This window comes from Leuresthes tenuis, unplaced genomic scaffold (genome assembly GCF_036924035.1).
Source record: "Leuresthes tenuis unplaced genomic scaffold, fLeuTen1.0.hap1 SCAF_17, whole genome shotgun sequence".
In the NCBI taxonomy this organism is placed as follows: Eukaryota; Metazoa; Chordata; class Actinopteri; order Atheriniformes; family Atherinopsidae; genus Leuresthes; species Leuresthes tenuis.
The window spans coordinates 5,960,658-5,977,318 of record NW_027325371.1 but is presented as its reverse complement, the minus strand read 5'-3'; the positions used below and the strand labels follow the sequence as shown (position 1 = coordinate 5,977,318).

Sequence of the window (16,661 nt, the reverse complement as noted above, 5' to 3'; positions counted from 1 at the left end):
GTGGGGTTTATTCACGTTTTATCCCACATTAATCAAGATAAAATCCATGTTTGACAACACAATATAAAAGCATCAACAGTAACTGAAGATGATGGAGCTCATGAAACTAGGCTTTATTAGTTATATACAGGTGTTTGGAGCAAAGTGGTTCCTGAATGCATGTCTGGATTGATTGTAAAAGGTTATTGCAACGGGCAGGAATGATTGAAAATACTAAGTATAATCATTATATTGTGTAAAGGCTGGTGTCCGTTAAGATTAGCATCATGTGAACTTCTTTGCACAGTTCTATGGGTTTCAATAAAATTGCCCTCCCCTGCAAACAATGATTGCAGATATGCTACAAACATTGTGGAACCTAATTTTCCTTAAAAAGTTAAAGTCTGCGCTGTCCTTTCTTGTAGACATCCTCAGCAATACACATATCAGAGAGTGGGGTAAAATGAGCCATTTTTCACTGACATGGTCCCATGATAAGGGGAAATAAGACAGAAGTACAAATTTCTGTAAATGACTGTAAAAGCATCCATGATAAAAAGTTAAAAATATGGCCTCTTTAAAAAATTATTTGCCCCAGATTCAGCGGAAGTTGCACTGTAAGGGGTTAAACTGAAAATCTGATGAAATATGAAACTGAACGCATGAATCAAAAGTGAGATTTTAAAGACAATTTACCTCCAATTCACTTCCTCAAAAAACAAAACTATTTAATAATCAATTTCTTTTCACAAATACTCGCTTTTTACATAAAAATAATAAGTAAAATACATAAAACTGACAGAATTAAGTTTGAATCTCAGTACCTTTAATTATTTGCACTTTTTTTAAACAATTCAATGATAATAAAAATTGTAACCTTCCCAAAAATGGACTAAAGAAAGTGTGTTGAAGGAAACTAAATTAAAATGCAGAAGTAAATGTCTCTGATACAAGTAAACATGCAAGTCAAAACACTAAGTGTGAAACCCAAAAGACTGGTGATATGCAAAACCAGTCCTTCTTTCACTTTTGAATTTGTAAAGAAACAAACAGCTGCAGCTTGAAGACCAGTTTAAATGACTAATCAACTTTCTGTTCATCCAAGATGGCAGTATAATATCAATTGTGGCTCCCTCCCGGCAGTTCCTTCAACCTCAGACCTGGCTCAGTTTACACCACGGCTCTTGGCTCAGCATGTGCCATAGCTGGAGTTTGGGAAAAAATGCTGAAAAGCAAAGAAAACTGGTGCTCATCACGCCTCCCATGTGCAGCTTCTTTTTTTTTTAGTTTGGCAGAAATGACGGGCGCTTCCAAAATTAATGTTTTCGAAGACCAAGGTCAGCTTAACCACTGGTTCATCTTACCACACACTATTTTTATTATTTTCAGTCTTCTCCAGGGGAATGATTTCAAGTTTTAAAATGACTAGATTTGCAATGCAAAAAGTTTACAGGCCAGCCGGGACTATTTTACGACTTTTAGTGTGATCACACCCATGTAACCGAATCTAGTTCAGACACCGCTGGCACGATTCAAAAGTTAAATTTAGCATTACGTCTCACCCTTTCGGCTGCCGTTTATAAACTCTCACTCACTCCACCTCTAACATCAAAAGGTCTGTATCACTTTCCATGTCATACGGGCTAAATTTCTAACAGCCCTCAACGATTGCTTAGAAATCAATTCAAAATTTACCATTAAAACCAAATGACAGAGACAGTTTTCCAACAGACTCCAGTGCATTTTATTGTTCACTCATAATCATTAGAAACAGCCTGCGAAAGACAGATTTCATAGCACATATAAATTAAAAATTCCTTGACATTATAATCTGGATTATATTAATGCTCTTAAATTTCCAATGAAATGAAAATGGTTTGTCCTTTAAAAAAATGTGATGCAGTGCCACCATTTGGTGCACTCCCTCCCTGCCAATCGTGTTTAAAAAGCTCATCGAGCTTTGCATCTTTCTGACTTTTAATCAATATCAAAGAAAAATCCAGGCGTGAATCGGAGTGACAGAGGAGAAGGTGAAAAGATCCTCCAGACTGAGACAGGCAGCTCACTCACAGTCATTAAGATTTAGCCTCATCAAATGGAGCAGGTAGTGATACAAACAGCTAAGCTTGACAGACTCCGAGACGCAGGATGTGTATTTGGAGCCGTACAATGACTGCGAACAGGAGCTGTGGACTGTTGTGAGCTTCGTCTTTATGTGTGCTTGTATGCCTTTCTCCACGGTGATCTTTCACATGGCTTTCACTTTGATCTGCTTCATCTTCATCTGCTTTTTCTCAATCTTCTTCTGCTCACGCCGCTGCGCTGCTTCCTATATATATATATAAAAAAAAAAACATTTGTAAAGAAAGAGCGAGGTAAAAAAAGAAAAGAAAAGAAAAGTGAGCTCGACCTCAACAGAATCATTTCAAGTTTTCAAGATAAAAGATCACATTAGTTTTGTGGGACAACATGAGATATGGTTTTATTCAAGACCTCCAAACGGCGCTGTCTCTCAGGGTCCTCCTCATTCATGATCCTCTCCTTCTCAGCTCTCTTCTTCTCTTCCCGCCGTGTCTGCGCTGCCTCCTGACGCTGAGCATGAGTCTGCTTCAGGAAGTTCTCCTCCACACGGGCCCGGTTTCTATCAGCTTTCTGTTTGCCCTAAATATGCAAGATTCAAGGATTTAAAAATACAAATCCCTAAAGTTCTGGAAATTCTGGAATGACAGAGCAAATACCTCTCTGTTAAGACGAAGCTTCTTGACTTTATCAAGGCTGTAGATCACCATGTTCATGAGAGGAAGCAGAGAGTCCATGTCTTTGGGAGACGTGTTGCCCATGCCAGACACTGAACAAAAAGAATTAGCACAGATACATCATCAGTGAGATGAAATTATCTCGATTTATAGGCTGGTAGGAGCCAAATACAGTAAGCTCACCATTAAATGTAAACTGCAGTGTCTTCTTGGTCTCAGGCAGCTTTAGAGGCTGACCCTCCCTGAAAAACAACAGAGGAATCATAGGCATCATATAGATAATACTAACTACTGTAAAAGACAGAAAGAGTCAGCAAATACTTACTCTTGCATAACTTTTGGACCAGAAAATTGGTCCGAGAAATGGATGGACTCAATCTTGTCAGCATGGTTTGTGATATAATGCACCATCTAAAAACACAACAAATATGTCGGAAAGCAGAGTTGAACTAAAGAGCTGCATTTAAAGAGAAGCTTTTTACCATGCGGTGCCTTTTAAAAATAATGTGATAAGACAATAAAAACAGCACCTTGTTGTCCATCACACCATCTGTGACTTCACCCATCTCACTAAGAATTGACAGGGAGTCTGGAAGCCCATACTTTGCCCCAGACTTTGGCTTGTCGCCGCAGAACTCACTCTGAATGCATGAAGAAACAGGAAAAGAAAAACAGCAAGGCCTTTGTTTAGGCGTCAAGTACCGGCAGTGGAAGAGTGAAAAATGGCAAAAATAAACACTATTAACAGGAATTTAAATAAAAATAAACATACTCCAGTTACAAGCAACAGAAGCATTTAAGAAACAATTAGGTTTTAAAAAGTTTGTCGAGGATATTCACCAAGTCCTGCATCTCCTTCTGCATCCGAGCCATGGCCTTCTTGGTACCCACAGCAAACACAAAAGTATCCATGTCCTCATCATTAAGAGTCACTTTGATTTGCTACAAGCAAGCATACAGAGGCCGTGGGTAAGACAACATATCTGAAACACTATTTAGAGACGTGTAGAGCTCCCTTTAAAAGATTGATTTGTACCACTTGGTCACAGGCAGGCCTCATCATCCTGGCCAGAACATTGAGCAGGTCTTGCCTCTTAAGAAACTGCGACAGCCAACAAAAACATTGGATGAGTACATATTCAGAAAAACTCTGAGATGCGTGTAAATATTATAACACATTATCAGTACCTTGAGTTGAATTAGCATGCCCTCACAGCACACACGTCCAGAGCACCACAAGTTGTAGATGTGCTCGTTTTCCTGATTCAGCTTCCCAGTGCTCACTGCTTCTTTACTGGTGCCATCATCACCTGGACGTGCAATTTACAGACAATCAGAAACACCAACTAAATTATGCCGAGAGATATCATTTGATATAGAGACAACAAAAACATCCAGTCATTATTCACACACTGCAATTATGTAACAGATCAAAGACAGACGGGGGAACTCACCCACGAGTGCAAAGTTGCTCTCGAGAAGCTCTCTGTGAGAGTTAAACCAGGCCTGAGCCAGGCGACTGTTTTTGTTCTTGCCTATGATATAGTTCATGATATAGGCCAACAGGCCGGTCACCATCAGGATCTCCATGTAGTAACTTTCCCAGCTGTTTTGAAGATGTGCAGGAACCTGCAGAGAGTCATACTGTAACTCAGCTACAAACTCAATATTTTTCCCACCATGTTTGACTAAATGTCAGTGTTCAATATTTGGTTCATAACTGTGACAGTGATGAATCAACTGCAGTAGTGCAATGACAATCAATTAGTTTAAAATCTCTGCATTGCAGTTAGTTGTGCGTGAGCTGGCTTACGTCAACATCGTTCAATTTGCCAAAGCTAATGGCCCTCCATTATCAGACTGGCTATTTCTTAAATAAAACTCAAATCTGTATCAGTGGTGCTGAAGCAACAGTAGTTCCAAGGGAATCAGTGCCAAAGGCTGCACTTTTAATGATGACACTGTTGAGGTTCATTTACAAAAATGTATTTTAATTGAGTGTAAAATCCAACAGTAACAACACAGTGGTGGAGTAATCACATGATCAAATATGACTTTTGGTGCAGCACAACCCAAACGAAAATAGCTTATGGAGGTGACATAAATTATGAGCACAGTCAGGTTCCAGTCAGCAGGATTGAATATGTAAGAACTGATTCTCAGACGGTTTTAGCAATAAGCCTGGCTTACCGTATGGATTATAAGATGGTCATTCTTTGAGTGGGTTGGTCTATCCATGTCTCCAAACCCCTCAAACTCATCCACGTCATAGTTGCTTCGTATGTCTTGATCCTTGTAAAATAATATTGAATGCCTTCTGAATACAATCTTCTAAACAAATTAATAGGATGGAAAATGTGCTGAAATATTGAGCTAAAGACAGTAATAAGAAAGTAATGTACTTGTGTCTCTGGGTCCTCAAAACCGTCCTGTCCATCCTCCAGCTCCACAGTGGCTTCATCTTCATCTTCATCCTCTTCAGGCTGGGATGGTGACACACGTGGCGGAGGGGCAGTTTCTGCCTCCGCTGTTAAATCGTCATTCATGTCTTCAAACTCAGCAAAGTCATTGTCATCAAAGTCTGCTATGTCCTCCCCATCATCAAAATCATCATTGTAACGTCCCCTGGACACAGGAAGGGCCAGGACGAGCAGCAGTATAGGTATTAGTAGAAGACTCACACTTCTCATGATGGCACCTGCATTAGAGCATAGAGAGATAATAAGAAGGGTGGACAAAGCGTTTACAGGAAAACAATACATCAGCTGCATGGGAAAATCTGACACATTCCTCCAAAAAAAAAGGTTAAAATCTGTTCAGAAATGTGTCAACAAGTACATGTTGCAACAGGAAGGTAGTTTTGTAATAACTGTAAAATAAAACTGACAAGTTATCTAAAGGCATATCAAGCATCAAGCATGAATAAATTCAGTATATGAAGTGACAGTAATTCTGCTTAAATCCTTCCTGCAAACTGAGACTGAAAACACACTCTCTGAAGTAGTAATTATTAACTGTGACAGTTGGCTTACCTGCAATAAACTTTAAAGTAGCCAGTAAACATTTACCTGCTAAATCAGTGGATGTTCATATAGTACATGGATGTCCAAAGTCGGTACTCGAGGGCCGTTGTCCTGCAGGTTTTAGATGTTTCCCTGCTTCAACACAACTGATTCAGGTGAACTGGATCTCTTTAAAAGATTGTTAAGTTCTGCACAAGCCTGCTAATGATGCCTTGATCTGAATCAGGCGTGTTGAAGCAGGGAAACATCTAAAACCTGCAGGACAGCGGCCCTCGAGTACCAGATGTGGGCATCCCTGACATAGTAAATCCCCAAGTGTTACAGATCCCCACGGACCAACACTTAACAGGAAAACAACTACTGATCACAGAAGGAAAGCAACTCTCGTGCTCAATATTGGGCAAGGCTTGATAGGTCACTCATTTTTAAGAAGCGGGTTTCACTATGCGAGTAAAACGCATAAAATAGTAAAAAGTGACATAACTTTATACTAATGTTACATATATGCCACGATAGGCAAACTTGTCGCAGGTTTAACCGTTTGTCGTACAATCTAAATGTTTCAATAGAGAACTGTCGTTATGGTGGCCGACGCGCGTGCCAACTAGCTAAAATAACTGACAATGTTTGACTCAAGGAGTTTTTAAGTAGATATTTTAAATGGCGACATAATCGTAAATAATGAACGACTATTGGATTAAACCACAAGCACTAATAAACCCCACCCATCCCCCCACCTTTTGCTCACTAAATCTGTGTTAGCAAATTTTGCATTAGCATACGGCTAACTAGCATGGCACCTTGTTGCTGCCGAACTACGTATAATCTGAGAAGATAATAAGTATATTTACTCTTTGATACGACTGGAAAAAACGAGTATAACTGAATAAAGCGGGCGAATATGCTACTTACCTGGTAACAATTTATGAAAATAGACCTACAGCTCTTGAGATCAAGAAATCGGAACTGTCCTTGAAGTAATGTTGTGTCTAAAACAGGAAGTGAGCATGACATCTTTCGACCTTTCAAAACAAAGTGTCCCTGTAGAAAACATTTTTTTAACTTCTTGAAGCAGTTTTTAAAAGTGTTGTGCTAACTGAAATGAAATAGTTCAATTGAACAGAACAACCACTGACTGAAGGGGGGGGGGGGGGGTCGGGGGAGACAATAGTATACGTTTATGAAAGCATGTTTTAACTTTTTTAACTTTTTAAAAGTTAAAAACTTTTTAAAATTAAGTATTTTTTCCAAGACCATTAAAAGAAAATGGCGTTTTTCTTAATGTGAATAAAATGGGAAATTGTGTGATAAGTGGATATTCTAAATGCATTTTATTTATTTATTTATGTTTGAGATTGGAAAATATAAAATTACTTTTTATTGAACTCATCAAAAGCGTGTGATGTGAGACCTTCAAGTTACTGAGTAAAGGTACACAAAATATATAATTGTAGACTGATAATTTGTTCATTCAGAACATTAAAATTTTCTTCTCACTTTTAACTTTCAAATGTATACTTTTAATTTGAAAGAACAAACTGAAAATACAATTTTGTGGTAGCGTCAGCTTGATGATACTGCAATTATTCTTCATGGCCACCAGGGGGCGCAAATGCGTCACACACCTAATGAAGGTGGTTGGTTTGCTTATCTTTACAGCGCCAATATGCAAATATGACAAAAACACAAAGAAAACAAATCAGTTTATAAATATTAACATGGTCTAACAGAAACATTACTTACAGTCATCAGTACACACTCTGAAAATACTCACCAGCTTAACCAAGAGTGAAGCCAGACATACTAGCATATCTATAAAAATGTTACATCTGCTGTCCTGTCGGCATAATTATGCTGCTTTTACTTACTGTTAACCCAACATAATTATATTAGCAGAAATGCAGAAAAACAAATATTAAACAGTCAAGTTTAAACACTTTCATATAAGATACCGGATACAAACACCTATACAAACTTAGATTGTACTTTTGCTTAAAGTTCAAGACATTTACTTCTTTAACGTTGGCTCATATTCGATCATCAAAGTAGTAAAACAATTACGAGGCAGGAGATGAATAAGTGTTGCTGGAGAAATTTGATATAAACAATAAAGAAAACATGAATGTTCATGCAGACGAATTAAACGACTGTCAAAATAATCCCTTTAGGATTTTTATAAACCATAAACAGATAATCATGACTAAAAGTATGGAAATAAATACAAAGTTGTGCTTTTTTTGTAGCAGAAACAAAAGCATTTGGTTTAGTGGATAAAGAAAATGTGATATAGTGATGAAAACCCATTTTCTGTTTTTAAACAAATAGTCATTTTATGCTGAAAATATGTACCGGAAGTTGGCTGCATAGTGCTCCACTTGACCGTCTCTAAGGTCGTAACGAGCAATGCCACTCTTTGTTAACTAAAGTGGTGGAAAATCTTGGTCTGGAAAAAAGCATTGCTAAATTAAACAGTCTATATCAGTAGTTCCCCCGATACTTGCCCTCGCAAGTGAAAGCGACTTGTCAGAGTTTGCTTGCGGGGTTTTGTTTTTTCGTAGTTCGCTAACGCTAGCGTGTTAGCTGCTCAGACAACAGGCGCAGCTCGCGAGGATGTCGCTTCACGGCAAAAGAAAAGAAATCTACAAATACGAGGCGCCATGGACCGTGTACGCGATGAACTGGAGCGTGCGTCCAGACAAACGCTTTCGACTGGCACTTGGGAGCTTTGTGGAGGAATATAACAACAAGGTACGCAGATTTATTTTTCAACGGCTACATAAAAAACAAAAAAATGGCAATGCTAGCTAATGATGCTAATGCTAACTGTCGTCCTCATCGAGGCTTCAAACAACAGTGCCTGATTTGTTATTATTTTTTTGCAGCTCATAAGTTTTAAGTTTTTTTTGTTTATTTATTGAGATTTTACATTATTTTTTTTCACGTTCGTCACCCCTGTTATTTTTTCCCTACGTCAACAATCTTTAGTTGGTGCCAGAAATTGACGCTTGCTCCTCTGTAAACAGACATTTGGTTCTTTAGCTAACATATGTTTGCTGTCACTCAGGTTCAGCTGGTGGGTCTGGAAGAGGAGAGCTCGGAGTTTGTCTGCAGGAACACCTTTGATCACCCTTACCCCACCACCAAGATCATGTGGATCCCGGACACCAAGGGTGTCTATCCGGACTTGCTGGCGACCAGCGGGGACTACTTGCGCATCTGGAGGGTAGGATATTAGATATTAAGTGGAAATCTGGTAATGTTGTACTTGGGTCAACTTGTCTCCCCGGAGGAAGGGGTCGATGCAAATTAAAGACAAGTTGTCACCGATAGTGAAACTGTTCATCATCACAGAAGGATTTTCCTCTAGGATGACAATGCTCCCATGTTCAGGGTAACTGAATAGTCTTCGCCCCTTTGTCTTAACCCATCTCTAAACATCTTTATTGTCAGTATACTGACTTATAAGAGTCTTTTTGGTACTAAAATTTCAGAATTAGCCAAAAATGGGGGTTGTATTTTCGCGAGAGATGTGATTTTGAGCACAATACCAGCTTTGTAATTTGCCTTTTTACTTTACAATATCTTATCTTTAAATTAGAATGGAAACAAATAAAATCTAACCAGGCAACAGTGGTTTTAAACGTAAGGAACATTTCTCACAAGATGGCGCTAACGTCCTAGCATTCAACACGGCGTGATGTAGCTACACCTTCTCTGTAGACATGTAGTACATTTTCACCCATGGCACAGATAATCAGCGCGTAACAGTTGCTTAAACTTGTAAAGTCTTCTTGTGTATCTGCTCCACAGCTGTGAGGCCAACTGAACAATAAGAAACACCTGGATGAATTCTGAAATATAACAAATCAAATCATCATTATCCTCGTTCTTAAAAGTCAACAGGTTAACCAAATTTGTTACACCAGAAATGAGGTGAAGTAAACTCTACAACCACAGTTCAGTGTGTGGAAACATTTGGGAAGAGGTTAAACGGTGCCTGTTCAGAAAATTAAACCACGATTTTGACGTCTTGAAGATTACTGAACACTGGTCATTTTGTATATTTAGTTATTTTTGTTTGTTTTAATGAATGAAATTCACAGGAAAGGTCAGAACCAACTCATGTACAAACATGTGGGGATACATCTTCAAGTGCAGCCACACATTAGGTGGTTTAGCTGTTTTTCTTAGAGTTGCATTTCTAAAAACAAAGATAGAAACACCTGAAGCGAATCTGTTCTGACGTAGCTAACATTTTACTTGCAAATAGCCACGAGAACAATCAGGTGCTTTTACTGTCAAGAGAATAAACCTTATTGGGTGAAAACCAGAAACATAAAATCCACACTGCTCCAGGAGATGAAATTGAATTTGGGATTGATAAATATCAGGTTTGTAGATAGAAACCTGAAAATAAAGTTAAATAGAAATGCATTTAAGTTTTCATGTAATTGGTTTATCAGTTGCCAATCACACTGAGGTGTAGCGTTAACGCTCTGTTGTGGCAGATAAAACTAGTGTATTTACTCCTTCATCTTGGTCAGCTGGCACATTTGCTGATAAAAAGCACTCGTTGGGCGACACCAGCTCACTGATAAATTCCTTTGCATTTGTCTCACAGGTCAGTGACACAGAAACACGTCTCGAATGTTTGCTGAATAACAACAAGAACTCTGACTTTTGTGCTCCCCTCACCTCCTTTGACTGGAACGAAGTTGACCCCAATCTGCTGGGTAAGAAATCCAACAATGTTAATGATGATAAAAACACAGCAAACATTAATATGATTCTCTAGTTTTTGCTTTGTTTTGCATTGTTTGTTTTTATGGGTTTTTTTCTTTCTGTCCCGCAGGAACATCCAGCATCGACACCACCTGCACCATCTGGGGGTTGGAGACTGGTCAGGTGTTAGGACGAGTTAACCTGGTGTCTGGACATGTGAAGACCCAGCTGATTGCTCACGACAAAGAGGTCTGTGGGTGTCTGCACCAAAAAAAAAAAAAGATGTGCTCTACGTGCTCGTGTATGATGAGGAATAATCAGTGTGTCCGTGCAGGTGTATGACATCGCGTTCAGCCGTGCAGGAGGGGGCAGGGATATGTTTGCCTCTGTGGGAGCTGATGGATCTGTCCGCATGTTCGACCTCCGACATCTGGAGCACAGCACCATCATCTATGAAGACCCCCAGCACCACCCGCTGCTCCGCCTCTGCTGGAACAAACAGGACCCGAACTACCTGGCCACAATGGCCATGGACGGCATGGAGGTCAGTTTGCTGTGGTCAGCCCAGCTTTTGAATCTTAATTTATGTCAATAAACTTTTCTTTTGTGTTATCATGCATATTTTTACCGTCAGTTGAGATACTTGAAGCTTTTATCCAACTGACCTGTGGGATATTGAAAAACATTTTGGACTTTATGCATCTCCAAAGCTGGACTTGTGTATGCATAATGACAATAAAGAATTCTTGAGGAATTGTTGTTGACTTCTTGGTCAAGTCTGATTTCTACAATTCTACAATATCCCGTAGAATCTAGCCTGTTTTAGGGGGATTGTGTGGTGTAACAGCTACTAAACGGACCTGTCATTAATATTTCTGTTTGGCAGGTGGTCATCCTGGATGTTCGTGTGCCGTGCACTCCTGTGGCTCGGCTTAACAACCACCGCGCCTGCGTCAATGGCATCGCCTGGGCTCCACACTCCTCGTGTCACATCTGCACTGCGGGTGAGTGGGAGTTTGAATCTAAGAGAGGGTCAAATTATATCATTCTTTTTTGTTTTGACAGTTTGAGCCAGACTTTTCTATTTTAGAGAGCCATTTCATGTTGGTAATTGACATGATGTGCTTGGAGATAATATAAATAGAAAGATTGACCTTATTCGGCTCAGTGAGATCTTATTTTCTTTTTATTTCCATCTCTACATTCCCTGATGGTCCTGTCTCTAATGTGTGCCACGTCTTCCCTCAGCCGATGACCATCAGGCCCTGATCTGGGACATCCAGCAGATGCCGCGCGCCATTGAGGATCCCATCCTGGCCTACACTGCAGAAGGGGAGATCAACAACGTGCAGTGGGCCTCAACGCAGCCAGACTGGATTGCTATCTGCTACAACAACTGCCTGGAGATCCTGCGCGTGTAAAGCTACGGAAAAGGAGCGCAGTTTCACATTTGGACTTTTGTGGTCCTCACCCCTCTGCTTTCAAGAAAAGGATCAGGCCACGAGTGGACTTTCTGAACGTGTCTGGAGTATCACATACATACTCCACAATAACCTGGTTTACATTTATTTTACACGTCTTTACTCCACTGCTCTTCTGTTAAACATGTAAACTCTTATTTATTTTGCTTGGCAGGTAGCGTTCAGCAGCTGTAACACGCATCAGTGCTTTGAACTCTAAGCTGTTTGTGGAAGGCAGATTTTTATACTTCTTGATGTGATTTCAGCCAGCTGTGAGATTATCATGAAGGATTTTGATGTTTTGCATTTCATCTGTTTAATTTGTCGAGGTTGATACAACCTGCTGTAGGTGGCAGAGGATGACCTCCCTAAGAAGTAGGGTTATGTTGTAGCCTTCTTGTGGAGTCATGGATCAACATATTATAGTCTTGTTTACCTATGTGGCAGGCAGTTAAATCGCCTCCTCTGTGGACGATTTTGTCTGGCCTGGAGCTCGTTATCTGTGCGACTTCTTGTAAATAACCTGAGAGGGATTCACATCATCACCGCAGTGGTGTCTGTCACCCAAAGTTTGGCTGATGCTGTGAGGCGGCTCCTTGCAGCAGCACCCAGAACCTACCAGAGCAATGCTTTTCAGCCTTCTAGCTCCCTAATTATTCTCTTCTTCCTCTTTTTATTTGTAGAAGATTGTGCTTTGAAAGCTGCTTTTTTCTTTGTTAGAGTGAGTTGTGAAATGGGTGAAAAAAACTTTCTGATTGTGTCTTTCCTTTTTTTGTGTGTTTAATAATCAAAGGGTCATGTCCTTGTAGCATGCCATTACAAGGCAAGGTGTACATACATATAAATATATCAACTTCAGATGTTGGTAAGCCAAGTGTTCATGTTGTAGCTTTTTTCATAAAGTTTATTATTGAATTTGCTCTAATAAATTGTATTCGTCCATGTCTTAGAAACCAAACGCCTGTTGTGTTGCTTTATTATCTGACTGATTATGATTTTGTCTTTAGTTGCTTTAACAATAACATTCCTTCAGGTTAGGATTTTGTATATGTAATAAAGATAAAGATTCCTTTATTGTCGCTATACATGGGCATCGTACAGTGAAGTTGGGGGATAATGAGGAACAAAGTGTTTGACAGGATTCTTAAATCTATTTTCCCAGAAACAGAAATTAAGATAAATATTAAAGGTTCGTGCATTCCTATTTGTTTCATCCCCTATCAGTGATTATTATAATCTAAGGGTACAAGTATTTACACATTAGAAAACAACCTTTTTCTGAGCTGTCAGGAGATAAAGTTTAGGTTGGGTGTCCTTCACGTGGTAACGAGAAGCGTTTTACATTGAAATGTTTGATAATTTACCTCCTTATACTGAATTATTGCAGTTCAGCCAGTCAGAGCTGAATGTTTAACAAAATTCTATTATTAAATTTCTCTGTGGGGAGTTACGATAAATAGGTTATATTAAAAGCTTATCCAGCTAGGGCCTGTTGCATTTTCAATGAGGTAAACGAGTCAAGGCCAGATAAGGCAAATTAATTTGGCTCAGCATTGCCACGCCAGGCCTACATGAACATTAAAACCAAAAAAGTCTACTATGAATATACTTGTTTTACACATTTTTAAGGAGTTTTAATTTGTGTCTTCGAGCAAAACATCTATGCAACAACAACGAACAATAAGTACTTCCTTGCTACAATCTAAACTCATCTCCTCGTCAGTTTTGGAGCTGCCAAATAAATGTCTGAGTTTTAATGTTGTTTAAAACCAGGGACAGCTATTGCTTGGGTCCAACTTAGAGTGAGCAGACTGTATGATGTATTGTGGATATTAAACCTGAGATGACTGAGACAGAAAGGTGGGGAAAAACTCAAGAAATACTCAACCAATCAGACATGTTCACTGCAAGTCCCTCCATAAAGGTTCAGGGTAGTCTCAAAAGTACAACCTAACAACTGGGGCCTTTTTTCAGTTCTGGGTCCTGCAGTTGGAGGCCAGGAAAAGACCCCCAAAGTGAAAATGCAGCTAAAGACTCATCTATCTGCTCCCTCCACACCAGTCATAATTCAACTGTCCACAGAAGCCCATAAAATGTGTTTCTTTGCCCAATCTCAATGCTTCATTTTGTGAGTCTTTGATGGTTTCAGCATTCTATATCTCGGCTCTGACACCTTGTACCTCTGGACTCTCAAAGAGGGTTGCAGGTCTGACACTCTGACACGGGAAGATAATGGGTTCTTGGTTAAATTTCATCTTTCGAATGTTTTTTGCAACACCGTTAGCTATACCCAACAAAACGTTTATTACAATGAACAACAATCAATTTTCCTTTAAAGTCTGTCTTACCCAAGGCAATGGAGTTGATTAATAATTATATAGACACAAAAAGGTGTTAATCTCTTTAGGCTAAACTCATCAGTGTAAGATTGACAGTTGGTGAATGTGCACAGAAATGATGATAAGGTCAGAAAATGAACTTATTGAAAAAGTAACATGTAACCCTGCAGAACTAATGCAGTGGGTTAAAACTACAATGTTAACAATGTAGAGTAAGCACAAAATGGAAATAAGATTGCAGTTTCTACCACTGCTTGATCTAAGAATTTATTCCTCTTCCCTTAGAAAAAAAAGACTTTCATCAGTAAATGGTGTTTGTTTACAGCCTGTAATTTATGCGTAAATGACAGTACGACTCATGGTAGTAATGTCTGCTACGCTCATTCTGCAATGCATGCGACTGCACATTTAGGGTCGAAGCTGCCATCCCGGTGTCATGTTGAGTAATTTGCTAATTAAAATTCTATGGGGCTCCAACAGTAACCCTGTGTTGGCTCTTTAACCTGAAAAGAAAGATACATAACGGGAATTTGTGCTTCATGAAACACTGTACAGAACTGTAAATGCTTGAATATCATTACATTCACCTTGTAGTTGCAACTGTGACGCAGTTTTAACAAATGACACGTTTAGACCATCCACATGTCTCTCAGACCTTCTGCACGTTTTCTCTCTATGTGTACAGGTTAGGTGTCGCGGTCTGTCCGCTGTGACAGAACAAGCCCTCCATTTTCGGCGTTTTCAGATAAACACACCAGGTAGACTTTGTTATGAACCATGTGACTCTGCTACAAATAGTTGTCACAGGTCTGGAAATAAAGAGACACAGAAACAAGAGGAAACTAGCTGTCATAACCAAAGCAAGATCTTCAAGTAAATGTAACAGGAACTATGAAGTTTGATTGTGTGTCTTGTAATACTTTCTCATAATCAAAGAACACGCTTAACAAACACTGCTGATTTATGTCAGAATGTTACAAGAAATATGAGATGAAAATGACATTTTGCCAGCTGTACCTTGAACCTTTGTCCCTCACAGTGAGTCATATAGTTATCATCATATTTACCACAGCAACACTGGACCTAAAACACTTGTTACATTTACTAGATGCACGGTCCTTCACGTAACCTTAATCTCTTTTTATATTAAGAAAACGATTTCAGTTCCCCGTGATTAAGTTCTTCTATGCTAAAGCTTAAATATGCAATTCTCGGACAAAGTGAATGCAGATCATTTTTCAAACATGAACTGTATTAGTTTTCCTTGTCATTTCCCCTCTCTTTATGAAAACCTGAGTCGTGTAGCTTTCAGATCCAGTGGTTGTGCTTACTGTCAGTTTAGGTTTTACAACTTTTCCACCCTTCGGGCCAGGAATAATCTCTTCTTTACGCAAGACCTGAAGGGATGCTGAACTTCGGCAGCCTGTGAGGGCGCTTTTAAGTCTGGGTGTAAGAAGCAGGAGACACTCTGAACTCTCTGCGACGCAGAAAGCAAGGCACCCCTCACTCGACAGCAGCAACTGAGCAGGAGATTGGGTTTGAGGGGGATGAACAAATCAGTGTGGGGAACATATCGCTGTCCTGTACAAAGGACCATTCTGTTCTAGCTGCCAGGTAAGATGGGGTCAGAGACGTGCCTTTGGATCTCCTGCATTTCTGTGGAGTTCTCGAGGTGCTCAGGGAGGGAGGGGAAGCGCTGGCTTCCATATAACAGTCCAGGAGGTTCTTGAGCATTGGAGCACAACAACTGAGGAGGGGTGAGATCCACAGCAGGAAGATGTGGAGGGTCAGCTTCTGGTGACATGGACATAGTGTCATCTGATGCCACTGTGAGATGGATACCACTGGATAGGGAGTCTTTGGATTTGTGTCCTAAGTCGGAGTCTGGACTCTAGAAAGACAAATAAAGCACCAATTCAGAAACTATTAGGTATATGTGGCATTATTCCATGACGACTATATCGTGCAATCAACATTCATTTCATAAGTTAAAGAAAAAAGATAAAACTACACATATTCTTTGAAAATGTAAAGATTTTAGAGCATCTTCTTCATCTGTATATTTTTCCACATCTTTTTTGTGTTGAATTAACTGGCTGTAATTGCTTGATATTAAAATGTGATTTGGTATAAACTCCGTCCCAGCACCTGCAGCAGTGAGACAGTGCTGTCGACCTGTACTGGCTGGACTGGAGGAACGGTGTGGATTGTGGGTGCTCCTGTTCTGTACAGTGTGGTGGGGTGAGGTGGGTGAGGGCTGGGAGACACAGCGCTGTAGGCAGGAGGAACCGGGGCCATCTGCCTCTGGAGGAGCTGCAGGATCACATTGATGTCTGCAGTCATGCGGGTCTCCAGTCTGGGCACGATAAAAAGAGGCATCGA

General features: G+C 39.8%; 3 protein-coding genes across 4 annotated transcripts in view; 1 reads left to right on the top strand and 2 right to left on the bottom strand.

The window, feature by feature from the left end:
- Positions 1-1,699: 1,699 nt before the first annotated feature.
- Positions 1,700-6,756, bottom strand: ccdc47 (coiled-coil domain containing 47). The gene is made up of 13 exons (XM_072369752.1): positions 6,671-6,756; positions 5,138-5,433; positions 4,926-5,027; positions 4,190-4,364; positions 3,924-4,045; positions 3,772-3,837; positions 3,576-3,677; positions 3,266-3,376; positions 3,061-3,146; positions 2,919-2,977; positions 2,718-2,827; positions 2,473-2,640; positions 1,700-2,308 (listed from the first exon to the last, which is right to left on the bottom strand). The coding sequence occupies exons 2-13, from the start codon at positions 5,423-5,425 to the stop codon at positions 2,228-2,230; spliced, it is 1,470 nt and encodes a 489-aa protein (XP_072225853.1). The 5' UTR covers positions 5,426-5,433; positions 6,671-6,756; the 3' UTR covers positions 1,700-2,227.
- Positions 6,757-8,121: 1,365 nt separating this feature from the next.
- Positions 8,122-12,898, top strand: dcaf7 (ddb1 and cul4 associated factor 7). Its single transcript, XM_072369753.1, has 7 exons — positions 8,122-8,506; positions 8,823-8,981; positions 10,380-10,491; positions 10,611-10,729; positions 10,815-11,024; positions 11,367-11,484; positions 11,729-12,898. The coding sequence occupies exons 1-7, from the start codon at positions 8,369-8,371 to the stop codon at positions 11,899-11,901; spliced, it is 1,029 nt and encodes a 342-aa protein (XP_072225854.1). The 5' UTR covers positions 8,122-8,368; the 3' UTR covers positions 11,902-12,898.
- A 696-nt stretch (positions 12,899-13,594) lies between these two features.
- Positions 13,595-16,661, bottom strand: part of kcnh6a (potassium voltage-gated channel, subfamily H (eag-related), member 6a) — a 28,284-nt gene continuing 25,217 nt past the window's right edge. For both annotated transcript variants that reach the window (XM_072369302.1, XM_072369303.1), the window contains exons 15-16: positions 16,428-16,635; positions 13,595-16,170 (exon numbers count right to left, since the gene is read on the bottom strand). In XM_072369302.1, coding sequence (XP_072225403.1) covers positions 15,883-16,170; positions 16,428-16,635 — 496 coding nt within the window. In that variant the 3' untranslated portion in view covers positions 13,595-15,882. The remainder of the gene's footprint in view (positions 16,171-16,427; positions 16,636-16,661) is intronic.

Bases quoted from the DNA above. Each gene is read 5' to 3' on its own strand.
- ccdc47 (XM_072369752.1), bottom strand. From the start codon at position 5,425: ATGAGAAGTGTGAGTCTTCTACTAATACCTATACTGCTGCTCGTCCTG. The intron at 5,028-5,137 runs GTACATTACTTT...TTATTTTACAAG, and splicing joins TTGAGGACCCAGAGACACAA to GATCAAGACATACGAAGCAA. The intron at 2,828-2,918 runs GTGAGCTTACTG...CTTTTTGTTCAG, and splicing joins ACTGCAGTTTACATTTAATG to TGTCTGGCATGGGCAACACG.
- dcaf7 (XM_072369753.1), top strand. From the start codon at position 8,369: ATGTCGCTTCACGGCAAAAGAAAAGAAATCTACAAATACGAGGCGCCA. The intron at 8,982-10,379 runs GTAGGATATTAG...TTTGTCTCACAG, and splicing joins ACTACTTGCGCATCTGGAGG to GTCAGTGACACAGAAACACG. The intron at 10,730-10,814 runs GTCTGTGGGTGT...GTGTCCGTGCAG, and splicing joins TGATTGCTCACGACAAAGAG to GTGTATGACATCGCGTTCAG.